The sequence below is a fragment of the Citrus sinensis genome, chromosome 7 (assembly GCF_022201045.2).
Source record: "Citrus sinensis cultivar Valencia sweet orange chromosome 7, DVS_A1.0, whole genome shotgun sequence".
NCBI lineage: Eukaryota > Viridiplantae > Streptophyta > Magnoliopsida > Sapindales > Rutaceae > Citrus > Citrus sinensis.
The window spans coordinates 12,819,166-12,843,382 of NC_068562.1; the positions used below are offsets into that span (position 1 = coordinate 12,819,166).

Consider the following 24,217-nt stretch of genomic DNA (forward strand, 5'->3'; position numbering starts at 1 on the left):
ATAAAAATGATTTAGAATTAAGAGAGAGTGAAAGAAATGAGCGGGTTATGTCAGAAATTGGTGATAGAGTATATCAAGTACTACACTTTGTATAGAAAGCAGTGCTTCTAATTTAAATTTGATCTAGTTTAAAGCAATTAAAAAATGCAAATATATTATCATCTTGATTAACATCTAAAACAATTTTTATCATTGGAGGAAGTGAATTGTTATATACCTTGAATTGTAGTTATCCCACAATAACCAAGATCCAATGTTTTCAAGTTTGGCAAATCTGCGAATCCTACATGCGCCGATAAAAAAATGAAAATATTACATTTAAAGGCATTGTATGTGATCAGCGCGTTTGATGAACATTAATTCTACATTTAATTTTGCTTCTTATCTCAAATTCAGTGGCCTACCTAGCGTTGTCAGATTTTGATTATCGCTTAAATACAACACTTGCAGGTTTGTCAAATTTGCTAATCCTACTAAAAAAAATATAAATTTTGTCAATAACAGATATGTCACTCTCATCTAAATTGTTTAATTAAAATAATATGGTAAATATTGAATGAAAATTAACTGTGCACATTGTTATTTTTTTGTTTCTATTGATATTTTAATATATACCGTCACTTTTAGCATTACCAAGATTTGGAGTGTTTGAATCATAATTTGTAAATTAGTTTGCACTTTGAGTAAACTTGAAAATGTGAAAAAAGCAATTAAAAAAATGCAAATATATTATCATCTTGATTAACATCTAAAACAATTTTTGTCATTGGAGGAAGTGAATTGTTATATGCCTTGAATTGTAGTTATCCCACAAGAACCAAGATCCAATGTTTTCAAGTTTGGCAAATCTGCGAATCCTACATGCGCCGATAAAAAATGAAAATATTACATTTAAAGGCATTGTATGTGATCCACGCGTTTGATGAACATTAATTCTACATTTAATTTGCTTCTTATCTCAGATTCAGTGGCCTACCTAGCGTTGTCAGAATTTGATTACCGCTTAAATCCATCACTTGCAGGTTTGTCAAATTTGCTAATCCTGTTAAAAAAAGGTTAATTTTGTCAATAACAGTTATGTCACTCTCGTCTAAATTGTTTAATTAAAATAATATGGTAAATATTGAATGAAAATTAACCGTGCACATTGTTATTTTTTTGTTTCTATTGATATTTTAATATATACCGTCACTTTTAGCATTACCAAGATTTGGAGTGTTTGAATCATAATTTGTAAATTAGTTTGCACTTTGAGTAAACTTGAAAATGTGAAAAAAGCAATTAAAAAATGCAAATATATTATCATCTTGATTAACATGTAAAACAATTTTTATCATTGGAGGAAGTGAATTGTTATATACCTTGAATTGTAGTTATCCCACAATAACCAAGATCCAATGTTTTCAAGTTTGGCAAATCTGCGAATCCTACATGCGCCGATAAAAAAATGAAAATATTACATTTAAAGGCATTGTATGTGATCCGCGCATTTGATGAACATTAATTCTACATTTAATTTGCTTCTTATCTCAAATTCAGTGGCCTACCTAGCGTTGTCAGATTTTGATTATCGCTTAAATACAACACTTGCAGGTTTGTCAAATTTGCTAATCCTGCTAAAAAAACATAAATTTTGTCAATAACAGATATGTCACTCTCGTCTAAATTGTTTAATTAAAATAATATGATAAATATTGAATGAAAATTAACTGTGCACATTGTTATTTTTTTGTTTCTATTGATATTTTAATATATACCGTCACTTTTAGCATTACCAAGATTTGGAGTGTTTGAATCATAATTTGTAAATTAGTTTGCACTTTGAGTAAACTTGAAAATGTGAAAAAAGCAATTAAAAAAATGCAAATATATTATCATCTTGATTAACATCTAAAATAATTTTTGTCATTGGAGGAAGTGAATTGTTATATGCCTTGAATTGTAGTTATCCCACAAGAACCAAGATCCAATGTTTTCAAGTTTGGCAAATCTGCGAATCCTACATGCGCCGATAAAAAATGAAAATATTACATTTAAAGGCATTGTATGTGATCCACGCGTTTGATGAACATTAATTCTACATTTAATTTGCTTCTTATCTCAGATTCAGTGGCCTACCTAGCGTTGTCAGAATTTGATTACCGCTTAAATCCAACACTTGCAGGTTTGTCAAATTTGCTAATCCTGTTAAAAAAAGGTTAATTTTGTCAATAACAGTTATGTCACTCTCATCTAAATTGTTTAATTAAAATAATATGGTAAATATTGAATGAAAATTAACCGTGCACATTGTTATTTTTTTGTTTCTATTGATATTTTAATATATACCGTCACTTTTAGCATTACCAAGATTTGGAGTGTTTGAATCATAATTTGTAAATTAGTTTGCACTTTGAGTAAACTTGAAAATGTGAAAAAAGCAATTAAAAAATGCAAATATATTATCATCTTGATTAACATGTAAAACAATTTTTATCATTGGAGGAAGTGAATTGTTATATACCTTGAATTGTAGTTATCCCACAATAACCAAGATCCAATGTTTTCAAGTTTGGCAAATCTGCGAATCCTACATGCGCCGATAAAAAAATGAAAATATTACATTTAAAGGCATTGTATGTGATCCGCGCGTTTGATGAACATTAATTCTACATTTAATTTGCTTCTTATCTCAAATTCAGTGGCCTACCTAGCGTTGTCAGATTTTGATTATCGCTTAAATACAACACTTGCAGGTTTGTCAAATTTGCTAATCCTACTAAAAAAAATATAAATTTTGTCAATAACAGATATGTCACTCTCATCTAAATTGTTTAATTAAAATAATATGGTAAATATTGAATGAAAATTAACCGTGCACATTGTTATTTTTTGTTTCTATTGATATTTTAATATATACCGTCACTTTTAGCATTACCAATATTTGGAGTGTTTGAATCATAATTTGTAAATTAGTTTGCACTTTGAGTAAACTTGAAAATGTGAAAAAAGCAATTAAAAAAAATGCAAATATATTATCATCTTGATTAACATCTAAAACAATTTTTGTCATTGGAGGAAGTGAATTGTTATATACCTTGAATTGTAGTTATCCCACAAGAACCAAGATCCAATGTTTTCAAGTTTGGCAAATCTGCGAATCCTACATGCGCCGATAAAAAATGAAAATATTACATTTAAAGGCATTGTATGTGATCCGCGCGTTTGATGAACATTAATTCTACATTTAATTTGCTTCTTATCTCAGATTCAGTGGCCTACCTAGCGTTGTCAGATTTTGATTATCGCTTAAATACAACACTTGCAGGTTTGTCAAATTTGCTAATCCTGTTAAAAAAAAACATAAATTTTGTCAATAACAGATATGTCACTCTCGTCTAAATTGTTTAATTAAAATAATATGGTAAATATTGAATGAAAATTAATTGTGCACATTGTTTAATTAAAAAAATTATCGTCTAAAGAACCGTGTATATAATAATTAGAACTCAAATCCAACGCTTCCAAGTTTTTTAATTTAGCTAATCTTGCGCCATGAAAGAAGAAAAATCTTAGTAATCGTCTTTGGGAAAAAAATAAAGAATTAAGAAATTAGATTAAATAATTGTAGTAATAAAGCATATGACTCAGATCTAATTAAATTGATCATATACTCAAAAATGATTTTTTTTTAATTTTACTGAGAAATTAGAAAGTAATTTTTTGCCGTGTACCAATTGTAGTCAAGTTTGTCAAGTTTTCCAGTCAAAAATTGGTTTTAATTTGACATTATACATGTGTAAAAATTAAGGGCATAATAATATCACAAGGAATTTGGGTAGTGACTTGTTGCCGTGTGCTGACTTGGTAATTATCTCAGTAGCCTACCTAGCCTTGTTAAAGAGCCACTAGTTATATTGGCGTTCCTGCTTAGATCCAACACTTGCAAGTATCTCAAATTTGCTAATCCTGCTCAGAAAACATTAATTTTGATCAAGCCAATATAAATATATATTTTAATTAAGAAATTAATTAAGTTGCCTGACATGTATATCTGCTGGCCTGAAACGTATATGTATACCTTGCTTGGTTTTGGAACCTTCAATCTTATTGAAACCAAGATTCAGAGTGGTAAGTGAAGTTAGTGTATTCAAATATGGTAATATGATGTTGTTGAATTTATTACGACCAAGATTTAAGGTCTTCAGCTGCTTCAAACTCCCAAAGCTATCGTAAGCTGCAAATGCATATGAAGTGTTATTATTAATTAGTCACTGAAAATATTTATGGACGAGATATAAATGTATACATATATACGGACCTCTCTTCTCATAGATGCCTGTAAACTGATTCCCGAATAAGTCGAGCCTTTGCAATTCTTTAAAAGGATGAAACAATGACATATTCAGAAGCAAAGTCGGAGGTCCTTCATAAACATAAAAGGAGTTAAAAGGGTAGTTGAATTTTGTCGTCTCATTGAGTGAGAGTTGCATCACGCGTCGTGTGGTGGTGTTGCACTTAACTCCCTCCCAATCATCACAACAATCAGACGGCATTCCATCATCCTCACCAACCCATGAAGGAAGAATTTTGTCATCATATCGAATATCACTGATTGATATGAAGAAGCTCTTGATTTCCAACAGAGCAGTCCTCTCTGTTTCCAAGCATGCTTTGTATCCATGCATTTCATTCATCAAAACAATAATCCAAATTAGTGACATTAATGAGAACTTAAGACAGGAAGTACTTTCCATTGCAGAGCAACTTTTCATTTGGTTAAAATTAAATGTGCAATGAGCAACTTTCCATTGCAGAGCAATTTATACTAAAAGTTTATCGCAGGTCTTGCAATTTGATTGGCTGAAGACTTTTTTAAGACTTTCCAATACATCGCCATCTTTGAAGACTCGTAAGCATTCCATGTTTTGCAACATTCGACCAACGGGAAAAAGCACTTCATTAATACCCCGTGGAAAATATAGATAAAGTGATTGTAAACTATAAATTTTTCCAATAGTTTGATGGAGATAATCATAACTAATAAAATAAAAGTTGACTGAGAGAATTTAAATAATTTAGCCGTATGTTTGGATTTCCATTGCATTATCAGTCAATCTATTAAATAATGTGTTTTGAGAAGAATTTGATTGGTTGTTTGATAAGTTTAAATCAATTTATTAGAAAATCAATAATTAATCAACGTAAATCTTCGTGTATGTTTAGTTAGTGTGGCGTAGTCTGAAATGACAAAACACATAAATGTTATTTGAAGCTCTTGTGACCCTTTGTGTTCCTGCATTCGGATAAGGAAAGTTTCCATTGCTCCAGTCTACACTCTTCACTACTATTACAATCACTCGAAATGACAAAAACAGAAATTTCGTATGAACATGGGACCGATGTACGGGTCCAATTTAAATGACCCTAGCTAATTTTGCATATATTATTGCAACTATGTGGAAAATTAAAGTTGACTGACTTTCAAATTAAGCCAACAAACAAGTGGCCATCAACTCTTTTCCCTCTATGATTGGTTTTTTTTTTTTTTTAAATTGAATTGTATGATTGGGTTTGCATTGAATTATCCAACAATCTATTCAAGCATTGATATTTGATATTCTCAAATATTTAATGGGTTTTGAAAATTATTTACTAGATTTTTGATAAATTGATTTTTATTATTTCATGATCAATAATTAATCAAGTAATTTTCTATATATATATTTGGTATTTGGTAATTTACTCATAAAAAGTGTGGATCACATTGAAATGTTATTTTATATGATGCATGACATACGGAGAGGTGCAGTTTAAATGCGCAAATAATTTATTTATTAAAACATGCAATCATTGAGTTAAAGCGCAAGCGTGAGTTTGGATTTGAAATATTCAAATAATTTATTTCATTATTGATTCTTAAATAACATGCTTTGGAATTAATAGTTCGATAGGATGTTTGATATATTGAAATTTGTGATAATCAATAATCAACTAATTTTCATTCATATTTAAAGATTTTAATAAATTACTCATAAAATTGTGGCGTATATTGAAATGACAATCAATCTTGATATTGACTGACAATCAATTTTTATAGTGATTGGCACTTAAGACAATCAGTTTTGGTCTCCGTAATGACTAATGAAGAATTGTAAGCCTGAAATTCCACATGTTGCAATGTTGGACCAATGAGGGAAATGCTTCATTAACATTACATGGAAAATAAATGTTGACTGACTTTCAAATTAGGCCAACATACAAGTAGTCGTCAATTCTATTTTTTCCAACAGTTGATAAAGATGGCCAGTTAAGAAAAAAAAAAGTTGATTGAGATAATTTAAAGAATTTAAGCGTAAGTTTGGGTTTGAAATTATCAAATAATTTATTCCAGCATTGATTCTTAAATAATGTACTTTGGAATTAATAACTCAATAGGATGTTTGACATATTGAAATTTGTGAAAATCAATAATCAATTATTTTTCATACATGTTTAGACATTTTAATAAATTACTCATAAATTTGTGGTGTACACCGAAATAATAAGTTAATAAATTGAAACGATATCTAAAACTCTTGAGTCCCTTTGTATCCTTGCATTAATTTGAATTGAAGCTCGAATTAAAATCGAAGACCCATATTGAGAATTTATATAAATAACTTAAGAGTATGATTGGGTTTATGATTGGGTTTACATTGACTTATATATATCAAACAATATATTCAAGCGCTGATATTCTCAAAAAAAGAAAAAAAAAGACAATCAATCTTTGCGTCAACTGATATTATTGATTGGTAATAAATCTTAGTAGTGATTGACAAAGCTTGGGAAAATCACTCTCGGTGATTAATAGTCTTCGTCCTCATCTTTGTTTTGATCGTTGTGATAGAGGATGAGTGGTGCGTAAGAGAGGGTTCATCGCTTGCGGAATTTTCGCGGCCATTCAAGAATCAGGATGGTTGTTGTAGAATTCCACGAGAATTGGCTTTGCAATTAGGGAAAGTTCAATATTAATTTATACTAAAAGTTTATCACAGGCCAATCACGGTGACCACCAAAACCTATGAATGATTAGTCCATCGAAACCCAATGTATGCTCAATTAATATTTCCTATCAAGATCAAATTTTTCGCTCTATTGCTTCACCAATCATGAGCATAAAAGCTCGATTTATACAAAAATTAAGAATTTATGAAAAAAAGTCACAATTATTATAATTGGAAGTTTGATTGATTTTTAAAGATTGATTCAATCAATCTTAATGTTACTGGACAATCGATCTTAATATTAATTCAAAATCAATCTTTATAGTGATTGGCACTGATAAAGATAATTAGTTTTGGTCTCTATAATGACTGACGAAGACTTGTAGGACCTGAACCAATGAGGAAAAACACTTCATTAATACTCCATGGAAAATAAATGTTGACGGACTTTCAAATTAAGCCAACATACAAATGGTCGTCAATTCTATTTTTTACAAAAGTTGATGGAGATAGTCAACTAATAAAATAAAAGTTGAATGAGATAATTTAAAGAATTTAGGCATAAGTTTGAGTTTAAAATTATCAAATAATTTATTCCACTATTGATACTTAAAAAAGTGCTTTGGAATTAACAATTCAATAGGATGTTTGATATATTGGAATTTGTGAAAATCAATAATCAACTATTTTTTATACATGTTTAGAAATTTATCCGGTGTGTATAAGGGCTTGTATATTTCACAATAAACTGAGATTTTTTGTTTTGAAAGCCAATGGAAACATGAATTAGTACATCCATCGATTGACGTATAATTATAATCATATAATCAAACACGCACACTACAAGGCGACCTTCGATTGACGTATTCTGTCAACTAACCCGTGGGACATGGAGCTAATGTTGGCGCCATCTCGAGCTAATTCTGTTAAGGCCTTCACTCCATAGTCTTAAGATCTCAGTGAACAATAAATTCTTCAGATTCATATGGCAAATGAATTGCACAACAAGGCATAAACCCCGCTTGAAAGCAACCGGCTATAATTAATACATAAAAAGTTCAATTGCTCATAAAAGAAAGATACAGTAAACTAGTGGTATTGTAGTATAAACAATACTCGTTTTTCTATCTTGGTGGTTTCTTGATAGTGTTCAAATATCGGTGCTCGAAGAAAGACAGAGGAAAGCCAAAGAAAAATAAGCTAATTCATCAGTAACATCATATGAAGGAGGTTCATCATCATCAAACCATGAACTAAGAGTTTCAATTACTGTTTCAAAAATGCCTTTCTAAAATTACGATAAATTTAATAGCTAATAGAAATATTTCATTATATAAATCAAATTTCAAACTTGTAAGGAAATATGTAAAAATATTGGTTTTCAAATATTTTTCTATATATATTTTTTAAATTTAAAATTAGTGATAGAGTCAGTCAACCAATAAATCATCAAGAATTGTCCATTGCGTCCCCAATTTGATCAGCATTCTTGAAAGCACGGAAAATTTCCAGTTTTTACAAGTCAAGCGTGGAGTGTACGTTTTTATGTTAAAGATGGTTGAGTGGCGATCACGTTTTACTTTGCAGCCTGCCTAACCAATTTCAAAGCGTGTTTCACGGATGACTTATTTTTATGAATTGGAAACTAGCACCAATAGACTTTTCTCTGTAAATATAAAAAGTTCAAATGAATACCTTCAATTACTGTTTCAAAACTGTCTTTCTAAAATTACGATAATTATTTTCTATTGAATTGTATGCTTGGACTTGCATGGAATTATCAAATAATTAATCTATACAAGCATTGAATTGTAGTGAAATAATAAGTAAACTATGGCCTGGTACTGTCGTTTTGTGCGTTCTAGTGGTATTGTAGTATAAACAATACTGGTTTTTCTATCTTGGTGGCTTCTTGACAGTGTTCAAATATCAGTGCTCGAAGATAGATAGAGGAAAGCCAAAGAAAAATAAGCTAATTCATTAACATCATATGAAAATTGCACGCAACTTTTGGATGATAAATTACAAATATGTGAATGAAAACTCAGAAACAAATTTTTGTTTACAGGAAAAATGTAACTGTGAAAGAAAGTAAAAGAGAGCAGAGAAACAAAAAACAGAAGATTCCATTCGTCATTTCATAACTGATATTCCTAGTGCAAATGCGCTAATATTCAAAGTCCATAATTCTAAATCAAAATCACCAACAGACACCTGTACATGAAATACTCAGGCCTTCACTCTGGACTTAAGACCGCATGTCCGAGAAATTCGTCAGATTCATGTAGCAAATGAATTGCACAAGGAGGCATAAAAATTAGTATATTTTTCAAGAACCCGGCTTGAAAGCAACGAACTAAAAATTAATTCATAAAAGTTCAATTACACAAAAAAGAAGGATAACGATAAACTATGCCCTAGCAAGATCACGGATGAAATATACAAATTTCACACGGCAATATAAACAACAACCAGTACATGCATCAATGAAAGAAAACCATGGCCAGCGCCAATACGAGTTCATCCAAAGGATTCATCTTAATTGCAGATTCATCTTCGTCTTCTCCTCGATTGGATGTTATTGCTTGATTTTCCTCTGTTCTGGTGCAACTCTTATTAATTGTTGGACCACAAAGACCGAGATTATAACTCTTTTCATCAAACCTGCCAAATTGTTTTTTGTCTGGGATCAGACCAGACAAGTTCTTGTATGACTCGTTAAAGTTGGATAAATACTTGATGAGTGATCTGAAGATCTCTGATAAGAAATTTTGTCATTTTTGTTTGGTAAATTATTCGTAAAAGAAATTACAAAAATAAGCATAATAAATTTGAATAAAGGAAAGCAAAGGAAATTGAGAAGGAAAACAGAGGAAGGCTAAAGAAAAATAAGCCGACTCATCAGTAACTCAAGATCACAACTTTTGGATGTTTTAAGCCTCTGAAATTTCAACAACTATTCAAGTGATGACCACTTAATTGATTATTAGAAATATCAAGAACTTTGAGATTGGTGACCCTCAAAGTTATTTGAGCTTAGATCCAACTCAAAAAGATTCTTCAAATTACATAGTCCTGCTTGAAAATAAAAGATCAAAATTTTATAGAATGAAAACTAATTATAGCGAATTCAATCAAAATCCAGTACAAGACTTAAAATAATAATAGAGTGATGTGAACTTTTTGCTCATCATAGCCCGAAGTCCTTCTTGTTTATAATTATAATTTTCTGAGGAAGAATTTGTTCACGTGATGTTGTTCATTGGACAATGGTTCTGTAACCTCTAAACCTATTGGATAATGTAAAGAGAAACTCATAATATTTTAGTTGTCTTCTTAAATAATAAATTGTCTTAAAATACAATTAATTTGTCTTAAATTTAATTTATTCCTCAGCATTCAAAGAAAAACAAAAAGAAAAAAAGAAAAACACAAACGAACTGGTCTTCATATATAATTTTGTCCAAGTACTTGATCAACAAATCATTAGGAATGAAGTGTATCAGTAATGCAAATATTTAATTATCATGTTTCAACATAACAATTCTGTGTAAATTGTTCACGTTAGGTTTCTAGAGAACTGTTTATATTATTATTAATTACTACTCAAATTCAATGCTTCCAAGTATTTGAATTTAATTAGCTAATCCTGTATCAAGAATTAATGAACATAAGATAAATGTCATATTAGTTAGATTTAGATTTTTTTTTTCCAGTTTTGATGTATAGATATAAATAATACTTCAAAAGCATTGAAATGTAAGAGCTATTAAAAAAACGTTTTTCATTCAAAGCTATAAGTAATGAAATGAAGATAGATATCATTGTTGATTTAAAAAAATAAATAAATTCAGAAAAAAAGAAAGAGTGAAGAAATGAGCAGGTTATGTTAGAAAATAGTGATGAGTATGTTAAGGACTAAAATTTATTAAAGAAAGCAGTGGTTCTATTTGAAATTTGATCAAGTTAGAATTAGTCAATTATGCATCGAGAATCAAAAGAATGAAGAATGGGAATTCAAAATTAGACTTAAAAATTATAATAAAGTGATTAGTTAAGATCCAATTAAGCTGATTTACTAAAAAAAAAAATTGAAAAATAAAGGGCCATAACATTGCCAAAAGGACTAGGAAACTAAGTAGGAAGGGGTGATTGTTGCGGAATACCTTGAAGTGTGGTTATTCCACAACCACGAAGACCAATTGCTTTCGAGTTTGTCAAATATATATGCCAATCCTACAACAATATAAAGCAAAATGTTACTATAAAATTATTGTAGAAGACTGTGATCGTTGTGATAGATCGGTAATTTCAGTAGCTTACCTAGCCTTCTTAAAGAGCCGCTTGTTAGATTGAGTGATCAAAACAATAGACATAAATATTTTAAGAGATTAACTTGCCTGACATGCATTTCTGCTGGCGTCAGACATATATACCTTGCTTGATTGTAGAACCTTCAATGTTATTGGAACGAAGATTTAGAGTGGTAAGTGAAGTTAGTGTATTCAAATATGTTGTCGTTGAAATTACCACCAAGATTTAAGATCTTTAGCTGTTTCAAACTCCCAAAGCTGTCGTAAGCTGCAAGTGCATATAAATTATTATCATTAATTAGTCACTGACAAAATAATTATGAATGAGTAATATACACATGTGCTTGTACCTTTATTCTCATAGAAGCCTTTAAACCAATTATCAGATGAGTCAAGGCACTGCGATTCTTCAAAAGGGTGAAACAATGACATACTCAGAAGGGAAACTCCATAAGAATAAGAGTTATAATCAGAGTAGTTGATTTTTGTTTTCTGATTGAGTGAGAGTTGCGTCATCCGTCGGGTGGTGGCGTTGCACTTAACTCCCTCCCAATCGTTACAACAATCAGACGACATTCCATCATCATCAAATCATGAAGAAAGAATGTCGTCATCATATCCAACATCACTGGCTGATATGAAGAAGCTCTTGATTTCCAAGAGAGCAATCCTCTCTGTTTCCAATCATGCTTTGTATCCATGTAACTGAATCAAAGCTATGCCAATCCACAATGACAACTTCATCAAAAGCATTTTCTTTATTAATATTAACTGCAAGAGAAACACTCACAAGATTGACCTGTCAATTGTTGCTCTCTTGAAGTTTTTCTGGTTGTCTAGCAAATACATGACTTACATATGCACACATGGAAATGTTAGCAAACTAAGTCTTTGATACACTATCAACTTGATAGTCAGAATGAAAATTTTGCGCATTTCCTTGATAATTAAAGAAAAAGAGAAGTGAATGAAGCAAAAGATTCTGATGACCCATAATTATGTAAATAAATACAAGACTTTACAATAGATTAGACCACCAATTTGTGCTTTTTCGTCTAATAATAATGCATCTGCTTTAACGAGGCTTGTCTTTCTCTCGCAATGTAAATTCTTGCCAAAAAAATACATGTTATCTACTGGTGAATTAATTTGTTAAAATAAAGGATTAAAATTTAAACTGAGTAAAATATTGGCGCAAAGAAAGCTACTGGAAAATCATCAAATGATTGTTAAGGTAAGATACCGTTGCCATTGAACATCAAGTGATGAAAACATCAAAAACCCCATAAATATATTTGACTCCATCGGTAAAAATTTAAACCCAGTTGCAATCAAGTGTCATTTCTCAATTTGTTATTTTTCCCCCAAAAGGCGCGGTCAAGTATTTAAAAACAGTTTTGTTCAATTAACCATTTGAGTTCGAAATGAGATGAAGGGTTAAAAAATAAATTTCGGCTTTACTCACTCCATTTACCTTTAGGGGAAAAAAAAATTAATTTTTGGTCAAGCTGACTTAAGTGCATCATGTGCAAATCACGTGACATCAAAAGTTACCATGTAATTTGTCTTTATAAGTGTTTTCTGCTCCTGAAAACGAAAAATAACAAAATGGAAATGCTTTTAGCTTCTGGCTAGACATTTTCAGAAACGTTTTTCATGAAGAGAAAACGTTTTTGTAAAGAGGCATTGAGCGGTCACTCTCTTATCGTGGCCTGTGGCTGGGGATGGCAAAATCCTCCACGGGTTTGGAGCCCCATGGAGCCCCACCCCAAATGGGGAAAATTTTTAATAATTTTTGGGGAATGGGGTGGGGAGTGGGAGAAAAGTAATCCCCAAATTATTAACGGGGTGGGGTTTGGTATTACACTCCCCACCCCACCCCCACCCCAATCCCCATTATATATAAATATGTTTTCAATTTTTATTTTATTAACTATAATGTCAATTAATAATTTTTTAATTTTTATGTAATATAAACATAATATGAGTAAAAGAAAACCCTACAATATTTTTTAACTTTAAAATATTATTATATTTTCTTTTCTCTTTTAAGGTGCTGCTCTCTTTAAATATTTTTCACTTTTAATATCAGTTTAAAATATTGTTTCAAACTTTTAGAGATTTTTAAAAAAATTTAAACAAGTAAATGGGGAATGGGGTGGGGATGGGGGAATCATTCCCCACGTGGGGATTTCCCATCCCCAACCCACTAAATTTATTGGGGAATGGGGTGGGGAATAGAGGCAAAAAATTTTAATGGGGTGGGGAATGGGGTAGGCATCCCCACCCCCACCCCGCCCCATTGCCATCCCTACCTGTGGCCTGCAGTCCTCAACAATCCTCATCTGGCCTCTTTATAATCCACTTTTAACAAAATATAGATAGAAACAGATATATTACTGATATTCAAATTACACTTAATATTAATAAATCTTTGGACTGAGCTTTAAATCTATAAACTAAAACTTCCAGCATACCACAAATTATTTTTAGAGCCCGCATGTTAGAATATCTCCTTCAAGTTTCGCTTTGCTTTCTAGCACATCATTCAAATGAGTTGCTCTACTATATCTAGCTAGTTTTGAACAAAGTAAGTGAGAATATTACATCTGCTTTAGCAAGATACGAGTGAATTAAAACCTTTGACCAGATTCAAGAGAGAAAAGAATGTTGAAATATTGACTTGAATATTATGGCAAAATGAGTTTGACTTTAGTACCGACCAAAGAAATAATTGAAGATGCAAATTGGTTAGTTTGAGGTGCATGGCTATTGGCACAACAACATTTGCTGCATAACGAAATTGCGGCGTCTCAGCCGGATTGTGAGAGTTGTTTTCAAATCCCATTTCTCTTTTTTGTATTTATTCATTGCCACAACATTTGATGCATATTTTGATGACTACTCAAACGCGTTTCCGCAATAACTAACGAAAGGAAAAGTGAACGAATAAGCAAAAGACACTGATGACTATAATCATGTAAATGAAGTACAAGGCTTCACAATAGATTAGACCACCAATTTGTGCCTTTTGAATGCATGTGCTTGAACAAGATACGAGTGAATTGAGGCATATCTTTCTTTCACAATGTAAACTTCCCAAAATACATGTTATCTGCTGGTGAAATAATTTTTATAAAACAAAGGCTTAAAGTTAAAGCTGACTAAAAATATTGGCGTACGTCAAGAACGCTACGGGGAAAATTCAACCGTGAGCTGCAGTCTGCGGTCCCCAACAATCCGGGAAAAGGCTGAAGAGGTGCGCGCCTGCGCATACTAATTTGGCAGGTCTGATAGGATTTATAAATTAAAATAATGTAATTTTATATATTTTTTAAATGAAAAATTTGTTGATTCCGCTGTGAGATCCATTGGATCCTCGCGTGCCTGCCCCACAAAACAATCTCCATCAAACCTCTTTACAATCCATTTTTGATAAAATATGAATAAGGATACATATATTTATTCAAATATTAGTAAAAATATATATATTGCTGATTTTTTTTTTTGGTGTAAGCCATTCGGTATCTGGCAAACGCAATTGGATCCCGACTAATCCGAATTTGGGGTGTAGTCACAGTTAAAGCTCTTTACCCCTCCCAAACGACGTGTTTAGTGGGGATTGAACCCAAGAGCTTTTCCCACAAACTCAACCTGCGTTGCCAACTGAGCCACAACCATTTGGTAATAATGCTCATTTTTAAATTATACTTAATGAACATTTAGACTGAGCTGTAAGTCTATGAATTCAAACTTCCACAACACCACCAATTATTTTTAGCCTGCATGTTGGATTGTCTCCTTTAAGGCTGTGTTTACTAAACTGGAATGAGAATTGAAATGGAGAAATCCAAATGAATAACTTGTTTAGTCATTAAATTGATGATAGGAATGGGAATAAGGTGAGTAGGCTCCAAGTTCTTGAAGAGGAAAGATCACTATGGCTCCAATCTCCGGAAGAGGCAAGTCCAATAAAGCCAAGGCTGACAAGAAGAAGAAAGAAGAGAAAGGCTTCAATTGTTAATCCTTTTTATTCACTTCTTTCATTGGAAAGTGCTTTTTGTAAAGTGCTTCCGCTTTCTAGCTTCCTTATGTTCATTGATTTTTTTTGTTGTGCAGTAGTGCCCAGTGTTCGTGATATCACAATCATCACCCCATATGAATCGCAAGTTGTTCTCAAGGTATACATTTACACTTATCATTAATACTTTCTTGTTTTGCCCTCACCAGCTATGATTAGCATATTATTTTGTAAAACTTTATAAATATAAATGAATTATTAATTAATCATCTTTTTTTTTTGTTTGATTGAAATTTGCTCAAAGGGCATCTCCACTGACAAGATACTTGATGTGAAGAAATTATTGGCTTCCAATGTAGAAACTTGCCACCTCACAAATTATTCTCTCTCTCACGAGGTATCTATATTTTATTATCTCTTTTTTTTTCATTATATATGATTATGAATTTTTTTATGATAATATTAAACACTAGATACTATTTTTTTCTCATCTTATTTTTATGTATTTATTTCTTTATGATATTAATGCATTATTATTATTATTATTATTATCTGGTCAAGGGGCAGAGATTGAATGATAGAGTAGAGGTTACTCTGAAACCATGTTTGCTCAGAATGGTTGAAGGCAGGTGAACCTCTCTCATGTCCAATTTTCTGAATTAAAAAAATCTCATTCATGTGGATGTGGGTCTCATTTTATTTGTTATTTTTAATTATCAACATTTAGATCTTTTTAGTTGTTCATCGCCATACTATTTTAGTAGGGGAGCCTCTAAGTTACAATAATTGTAACGTACATCCCTTATGTGAACCACACAAAATTGTATGATCCACAATTTGTGTGGTTCACATTAGGGATGTATGTTACAATTATTGTAACTTAGCATTTGCCTTTTAGTAAACTATATTGATTTGATTGTATGTTTTTTAAGAATTTTTTAATATTATTGAAAAAAAACAGATTAAAGTGAAAAAAATTATTGACTATATTAATTGACTAAATAAATAAATAAATGACAGTATTTTATTTTTTAACATTAAAAAAAAAACCAATTTGATGCAGTCCACTTAGTCCTGCACACTTGGAACGTTACCATGCTTTTTTGTGCTGTACATTTTGGACTTAACTTTCCTTGTCATTTCAAGTCAAAGTTTTTTTTTTAACTGATTAAGTATCAGGTTACTGTATTACACATAGATATTTACAAATGACAACATATCACTGATATTTACAATTAGATATATACATGTGACTTACATTATTATATTTTTATTCTATAAAGTACATGCCCAGCCAAATATCCCTCATAAGAGAGGGATGTCTCTACTCCACTCGCATTTCGCAAGGGAAAAAAATGTTATAAGTAATCTCCACATAATTATAATTAATTGAGAGAGTTTGAGTCCATAGAAATTTGAACTATTGCCCTCATAGTCATTCTTAATTTTAAGAGCAATAGTTCACCACTGAACTACAAGCCCAAATGGCATTTCAAGTCAAAGTTGAAGCTGTCTCAAAAGTACAATAATAAGGTGCATTTAAGTAACTGGCCTAAACTTTAGAAATTTCAGAAGTTACAGAATAAGCAGTTCATTTCTAGGAGCATTATTAGTTTAATCATTAAATGACAAAATTTTGCCAATCTTTTTACGAGCCTTAACAAACTTTTTCTAGTTGATATTCAAAGTTTTATTGATTTTTTTTTATATAGTCAACTGTACTAATTGAACAGTCAATTTAATATAAAAACGACTTATCGCTTTGTGATCCTAATTTTCAACCAGGCGTTAAAATCTATTACCCTTAAAAGAATATTAGTTGGCAGAAATGTAAACAGAAGTAAGAAGGTTTGTAGAAGTGTATTATTTCAGAATTACTAATTTTATTGTGAATAATTAATATGATTAGAAATTAACAAAATTTTATTTAAAGACTTGTTTAAAGAGCAAAAAATTTATTTTTTATCATTTTTAATACTTATAATTGTAATTTAATTTAGAAATATTTTAATTATAAAAAATTATTTTCAAAAATAAATTCGACGAATAGTTTAGGGCTTTCAAATAACTCTACTTATATTTCAATTAATATTTAAAAGAAAGAAATAAAATAATAAAAGTAAAAAACTTTGCCCGGCAATTCCTTGTTATTTACATTTTTGGCACTGTCCTTGGCAGTGGACTACACAGAGGAATCTCAGGCCGTGGCACACGTGCGGCGGCTTCTCGACATCGTCGCGTGCACCACACGGTTCTCCAAGTCCAGAAACTCCCGATCGCCGCCATCATCAGAGTCATGTGCCAAAAGAACGGCAGTAGGCCCCACCGACCTTCACTAAACTCTGCCACTCTGTCTGATGGAGCAGCAACAACAGCAGCAGATAACCGAAGCGGGCCCCACGCCACGTCATCGCCAGTTTCATCGGCGGTTTCTCCGAGTCTGGACATGGCGGCCATTCACCCGACGCCGAAACTCTCCGAGTTTTATGACTTCTTTGTTGGGAAAATATGCTCTTTAAAAGCATATGTGTTTATTTAATTGTAATAAACAATTTTTCTGATTAATAAAATAAATGAGGTATTTTATTCAAATATCTTAATTGCATTAATATTTGTATTAAAGTCCATTTAATCATATTATATGTATTTATGTGATCACCATGTGGATTCACAGAAGACTTAAATACAAGTTATCTTATGATTAAATAAATTTAGTTCGCAGTTGATAAATAAAGTTGGGCGCTTTATTTAGGTATAGACTGTAATAAATTCATTGAATGATTTGTCTTAATCATGTATGAATTTATTGATGTAGTACGACTACATTGAACAGGATCACATATGAGATTTAATTAACTTTGTAATAACTGTCAGACTTATTAAATCTCATAGGCGTTGATTTTACTGTAATCTTAATCTTGAGTTAATTATAATTTCATGATTGTGATTGTTATTTCATTTGAGTTACCAATGGGCACGACACATCCTTGTGGTCAAGATTACCCGGTATCTTGGTGGGAGCAATTATGAGTATTGGAGTTATGGATTAACAATATAGAATTTGTACAACACATCTCTTGATAGGTTTTCGGTACTTGATCATAGAATTCTCTGGCCAGAGTGTGTCAACATATTTAGTATGTTGAAAATGATCATTAGAGAAAACCAGTAAGGATCAAGGAATAAGATGTTATTAAATTGATTGGACAGTTGAGATATCAATTTAATTAACGATGTGGTACAAAGGATTGTGCAGTAAAGAAATCAATGTGGCTTGGGACGAATTATTATTCGAGCATACAATTATGGAAGTCAGTTCCAATCTTTTAGTGGAGTAGATTTGGAATTAAATAATTGGGCTAGTTTAATTACAGGCCTAATTATTGTAGCCACTATTGTATGTTCCCAAATGATCCCCGGGTTAGCTCATTTAATTGACTGCACCACTACTGGACTAATAAGTAAGATAACTAGCTATTTGGGTCAAAAGCCTAAATATATCATTTAGTGGGAGGCTCCATTTAATTAGCTTTTGTATAAGGGGCCTTATGTTATTTTACAAGGCGGGTCCCCTATTGAAAAAGAAAATAACGTGAGTTTTATTTAGGGCATTATTTGGAGCCTAGGGTTTTCACTAAAGGGAGATATATAAGGCTTATTTTGTCTAAAAGAAAAAAAAGTGAAGCCACTTTATACAAATCAGAGAATAAGATTTTTCTCTCCATTATTGAGAGAAAGATTTTCTCGTGCTAGTTGTTTTGGTAGTGATAAAGGCGCCCACACGTCAAGTGCAGATCGAACCTGAGTCATAACCTGGAAGATCATTGGTGACAGTTCGTGATCTAACAAGCGTGGTGGTGACGGATCGTGATCTAACAGGAGTGGTGGTGGCAGATCGTGATCTAGGAGCCTAAATCACTTCAGCGGAAAAAGCCAACTCGGATTTGCAAGGTACGATTTCTAGAATACGAATTCTTATATATTATATGAGAGCGATCTTCAAAAGGTTTTATAAAAATTTAAAAACCTGATTTTTCCCCAACATTCTTCTCTTTCTCTCACCTCACTTCCCCCATCTTAAGTAAGCCTAATGTTCACTTATTTATTTGTCTTCGTTTTTTACATGGTTGATCCAAAAAAGGTTGACGTCTCTATTTTTTAAGCTGTTGGAGCAATACGCCGTCTCATTGATTCAAATTTACACACTCAAGATACAATCAATGTCCAAAAGGGGGCAATCTTGCATGAAGATTGGGTGGGAGACTTGTCCATTACAGTAAAATGTGATACAGTAGATGGAAGCTTGAAATATGAGGTTACTATTAAAGGAAATCAGTCATCTAGTATGTCTGCTGCAGAAGTTGCTCAAAGGAATTTACTAAACGGTGTTACTGCAGATGAGAGTGTAGTTGTTCACGTAAGTCGATTTTTCCTTTACTTCTTATGCTTACTTTCACAGAACACACACATAAAAGACATTCATCAAAGCTGAAATTACTTACGTGGGCGGAATAATATAGCTCTACCTTTGTCAGGGAGTGGCTTTTCAGTCGGATTAAGATGTTTCACTCTTTATCTGATGGAGAATGGCTGTAAGATATGAAAAATTATCTTTCAACCAATAACAGTTTTAAGCTATTCTGCAAGATATCTTAGAAATGCTAACTGTTATGAGCTTCTTTGCTTAGTGTCTATCACAGTTGAATTCATGATGCAGAGCATTGTTATTCTCTTTATTTTTACCAGATAGAACAGGATTGAAATGCTGGTGTTGGGGATTCTTAAGAAAGGATAGCACCTGTTCCTTTTTCTTCCTGTTTAGATGGGATCTAATCAGTAGATGTCTGAACTCTTAAGGGGAGTTGATGTCAGATTTCTAAACCAGGTTTTCTTCAAGTGTTAAGTTTATGAATAGGCCAAAGAAAAGAGAGCTGATATCTAGTTATGGCTTTCACAATAATGGTTGAGTGTTTATAGTTATGTGCTCTGACATTGGTTTGTAATTGTTATATTAACAAAATAACCAACAGACATCGATGTTCAAATAAAGGATAAAGGAAAGTATAATTACAGTGGATGCTCAGTTGCTGCAATAGGTCATCAGCTTTTTAGATTGTGCTATTTCAGAAAGTATTTAGGCCTTCTTTGGTGGATTCTGCCTTTGTTTCATATACTCTTATGTCTTTCTCCATTTAAGTTGTTCTGACAGGGTAAACTATTTATTGCAGCTTAAGGCTTGTACTTCAGAAGTCTTTCAGTGCTGAATCAGCTAGAGGAGACCAATTACCTCTGTGCAATTTGGATAATTCAGAAGCTTTTAGAAATCTTGTAAGAAGAGTTATTAAACAGAGTTTAGCAAAGTTAGAGCTGGAGCCAACTGCTTCAGAAAGATCTATTAGATGAGAACTTGGTTCTTGTTGGGTGCAGCATCTACAAAAGCAGGAAACTCCAACAGATACCAAGTCAACGAGGTCTGGGGATGATATTAAGACTGAAAATGACAATGGACCGTGCAGCATGAATGTGGGAGTTAATGGTAGACAGCAAAGCAATGGCGAGCTCAATTGTGAGATGGAATTGAAAAAACTAATTTCGGAAGAATCCTTCTTGCGATTGAAAGAAACTGGCACTGGCCTTCATTCAAAAGTTTCAGAATCTCAAATTTGTTTTGCATTTCAACTGTAAAGTTTGCTACTTTTTGTGTTTTCATTATGCTAAATTTGGTTTGTTTTATTTTCATATGGAATGGCTGGTAAAATTAATTTCTTGTGCAGGCAGTGGATGAGCTTATGAAAATGGCATACAAGTATTATGATGACATTGCTTTACCAAAGCTGGTACTATTTAATTTATTTAGGGCCTTTGTTGCAGCCAATTAAGACGTGTGGGGATGGTTTATGGACTAATTTCCATTCTTTATTAGGTAACAGACTTTGGATCACTTGAACTTTCTCCAGTTGATGGCCGCACACTGACAGACTTTATGCATTTAAGGGGACTACAAATGCGCTCTTTAGGTCGTGTGGTGAGGAATTTCTCCCTCTCTTTCTCTCTCGGACATGTAACCTATTCACCCATGGAAATCGGAATAAACAAATGTTGTCTTTCTTTATGTAAACAAAGCCCCCAACTTATCTTTCTATATGTAAACAATCCCCCAAGTCTTCCTGGATTGAATTATCAATGTTCCTTTTTGAAAATTGTACTACATGATAGAATTTTTGACATTGTTGACCTTTTCCAAGACATTGAATTATTGTCATCTTTAGATATTACTGTATGTTGTATGACATACAATATTTTGAGAAATTGACATGCTAATACTTGAAAGCCTGGTATTCTTCTTCTGTTGGTTCTAATCCCATTTACAAATTCAGGTTGAACTTGCAGAGAAGCTTCCTCACATACAATCACTTTGTATTCATGAGATGGTTACTCGAGCGTTCAAGCATGTACTCAAAGGAGTCATCGCATCTGTTGACTATTTATCAGACCTATCTGCAGCTATAGCTTCTTCCCTAAATTTCTTATTTGGCTGTTGTGAGATGGAAGATGAGCAAAGCTTGAATGAAGATCATATCCTCAGATTGCAGTGGCTACGAACATTTCTTGGCAGAAGATTTGGTTGGTCCCTGAAAGGTGAATTTCAGCATTTGAGAAAGATTTCAATTCTACGTGGGCTTTGCCATAAGGTAAGGTATCGTCTTTTCGGTTCCTTTGGCAGCCGATTATTTTCAAAGCTTGAATTTTGCTTGTAAACTTCACCCAGGTTGGGTTGGAGTTGGTTCCAAGAGATTATGGTATGGATTGCACAAACCCATTCACGAGAGATGATATTGTCAGCATGGTTCCTGTGTGCAAGGTGAGACTATTTTCTCTCTTAATTGTGTTTTGATTTAGTTTTTACATTCTCAGTGAGTCACTCATTTGTAAATTGAATGTAATTGTGCTATTTTTATGGCATTCTACAGCATGTAGGTTGCACTTCAGCCGATGGACGGACCTTATTAGAGTCATCCAAAATTGCCCTTGATAAAGGAAAACTAGAAGATGCTGTAAATTATGGGACAAAGGTAATAACCCACTCGATCTATACGTAAGAATTACATTATTCTTTTCAAAATAAGGCATCTCTTGATCTCATATGATGTATTACTTGCATTGTAAGGCACTGGCAAGGGTGATAGCTGTTTGTGGTCCCTACCATCGGACTACTGCAAGTGCTTACAGTCTTCTAGCTGTAGTTCTCTACCACACTGGAGACTTTAATCAGGTACGACAATCTTCAGTTGTATTTCAGTGTCAACTTGGTGATTCTAAGCCGAGTATAATTATAACGTCCTTCTGTACGGAGGTTCTCATTCAGCGGGACATTTGATTTGAAACTTTGTGTGTTATGGTTACTTTTTATGGTCTTGTATAAAGATATGCATTAGGAATTATAATTTTCTGGATTTGGGAATTACATGTACAGGTATTAGCATAATTTTGATATCAGATTATATATTTTAACTAAATCAAACACATTCATGGTTCTTATGTTCAGGCATTTCGTCTAATGCCATCTGCGTCTGAGTGTTAGAGTAGCGTTCGTATGTGCTCAAGATATCTTCTTCTTCATTTTAGGCAACTATATATCAGCAGAAGGCATTGGATATTAATGAGAGGGAACTTGGTCTTGACCATCCAGATACAATGAAAAGCTTTGGGGATCTTTCAGTTTTCTATTATCGCCTTCAACACATTGAATTGGCTCTTAAGTAAGTAGATCTACTTGATTTACCGGAGCAACTTTGTGATTTTCATTCTCTAACTGATTAAGGTTTATTTATTCATATGTGACCTTTGTATACCTTTGTATTGAGTCTGCTTCGAACTAATGCAGTTTTTATCTACCTACTTTAGCTTTTATTTGTCTTTTATTGGCTCTAGCTCCTGATTATACCGTACTATTGGCAGATATGTAAATCATGCCTTATTTCTTTTGCATTTTACTTGTGGACTTTCACATCCAAACACAGCTGCAACATACATAAATGTGGCTATGATGGAAGAGGGCATGGGAAATGTTCATATTTCTCTTAGATATTTGCATGAGGCCCTTAAATGCAACCAAAGACTATTAGGAGATGACCATATACAGGTTTTTCTCTCTCTATTTACGCATGTATACACACTCTTTAGACTTATAAATCTTTCTGTAAACTCAGCATTTTTTTGATTTCTTCACGTGACAGACAGCTGCAAGTTATCATGCCATAGCCATAGCTCTTTCTTTGATGGAGGCATATTCACTAAGTGTGCAACATGAGCAAACTACACTGAAGATTCTCCAAGCAAAGCTTGGACTAGAAGATCTGCGTACTCAGGTGACTACATGTAGTCATATTTTAATTGGTTCTGTTGTGCAATTTGGCTAGTTGGCTTCTCTCTTGTCAATCTTTTACAAGTGATATTATGATATAAAACAAATTGTATCGGCGGCCTATTTTGGTGTCAAATATGGATATGACCCATTCATTAATCGTATCAAAATATCAAAATACAGATATGACCCGTTTATTAATCGTGTTGACTTGTTTAATATTGAATACAAACAAATTACAAATTAATTTAAAAATAACAAATGTGTCAAAAAAATAAGTTATAAATAAGTTAAAATGACATAAGTATGACATGAATAAGTTTATAACATAATATGAGTATGACATGAGTCATTAATTTAGTGTTTAGTATATATTTTAGTTTTTTTTCCCAATAATATTAACACATAATAATTGATATTTGTGTTATAAATGTATAATCATGTTGAGATGGTCCAAAACATATACGACATGGTTATTTATCATGTCGTGTCAATTCATTTATTGATCGTGTCAATATTTGTCAACAAAAATAGGGGTCATATGTCATAT

The 24,217-nt window shown here is 32.3% G+C and overlaps 2 protein-coding genes, 1 long non-coding RNA gene and 1 pseudogene across 53 annotated transcripts in view; 2 read left to right on the plus strand and 2 right to left on the minus strand.

Moving 5' to 3' along the window:
* Positions 1 to 4,886, minus strand: part of LOC102629279 (receptor-like protein 14) — a 146,281-nt gene extending 141,395 nt beyond the window's left edge. For 3 of the 47 annotated variants that reach the window (XM_052444657.1, XM_052444654.1, XM_052444653.1), the window contains exons 1-12: positions 4,301 to 4,884; positions 4,061 to 4,216; positions 3,868 to 3,948; positions 3,262 to 3,327; positions 3,077 to 3,142; positions 2,690 to 2,758; positions 2,504 to 2,569; positions 2,119 to 2,184; positions 1,548 to 1,616; positions 1,362 to 1,427; positions 977 to 1,042; positions 218 to 283 (exon numbers count right to left, since the gene is read on the minus strand). In XM_052444657.1, the coding sequence (XP_052300617.1) occupies positions 218 to 283; positions 977 to 1,042; positions 1,362 to 1,427; positions 1,548 to 1,616; positions 2,119 to 2,184; positions 2,504 to 2,569; positions 2,690 to 2,758; positions 3,077 to 3,142; positions 3,262 to 3,327; positions 3,868 to 3,948; positions 4,061 to 4,216; positions 4,301 to 4,754 (1,291 nt within the window). In that variant the 5' untranslated portion in view covers positions 4,755 to 4,884. Of the gene's footprint in view, positions 1 to 217; positions 284 to 404; positions 474 to 976; positions 1,043 to 1,361; positions 1,428 to 1,547; positions 1,617 to 2,118; positions 2,185 to 2,503; positions 2,570 to 2,689; positions 2,759 to 3,076; positions 3,143 to 3,261; positions 3,328 to 3,867; positions 3,949 to 4,060; positions 4,217 to 4,300 lie in introns of all 47 variants that reach the window. The other 44 variants (XM_052444665.1, XM_052444661.1, XM_052444663.1 and 41 more) reach the window with 40 other exon arrangements.
* LOC102610039 (protein REDUCED CHLOROPLAST COVERAGE 3-like) overlaps positions 1 to 24,217 on the plus strand; it is a 144,226-nt pseudogene that overhangs the window by 30,172 nt on the left and 89,837 nt on the right. The window lies entirely within an intron of this gene.
* Positions 8,937 to 12,278, minus strand: LOC127903779 (receptor-like protein 56). 4 transcript variants are annotated; one of them, XR_008056584.1, is made up of 4 exons: positions 11,632 to 12,278; positions 11,405 to 11,549; positions 11,135 to 11,204; positions 8,937 to 9,632 (listed from the first exon to the last, which is right to left on the minus strand). XR_008056584.1 is itself a non-coding variant. In XM_052444730.1 (3 exons), exons 1-3 carry the CDS (start codon positions 11,855 to 11,857, stop codon positions 11,391 to 11,393), a joined length of 309 nt encoding a protein of 102 aa, XP_052300690.1. In that variant the 5' UTR covers positions 11,858 to 12,278; the 3' UTR covers positions 10,845 to 11,390. The 4 variants fall into 4 exon arrangements, 1 of the variants encoding a protein (XP_052300690.1); XR_008056582.1 differs by having other exon boundaries at positions 11,135 to 11,549; XR_008056583.1 differs by lacking the exon at positions 8,937 to 9,632 and having other exon boundaries at positions 10,845 to 11,204; positions 11,632 to 12,277.
* Positions 20,840 to 21,311, plus strand: LOC127903782 (uncharacterized). The gene is made up of 3 exons (XR_008056587.1): positions 20,840 to 20,983; positions 21,077 to 21,139; positions 21,233 to 21,311. It is a non-coding gene; the product is annotated as an uncharacterized LOC127903782 (long non-coding RNA).

Coding starts and splice junctions, on each gene's coding strand:
- LOC127903779 (XM_052444730.1), bottom strand. CDS start 11,857: ATGTCGTCTGATTGTTGTAACGATTGGGAGGGAGTTAAGTGCAACGCC. Junction 11,550..11,631: donor AGGCTTCTATGAGAATAAAG/GTACAAGCACAT, acceptor ATGCACTTGCAG/CTTACGACAGCTTTGGGAGT. Junction 11,423..11,498: donor AAAGATCTTAAATCTTGGTG/GTAATTTCAACG, acceptor ATAACATTGAAG/GTTCTACAATCAAGCAAGGT.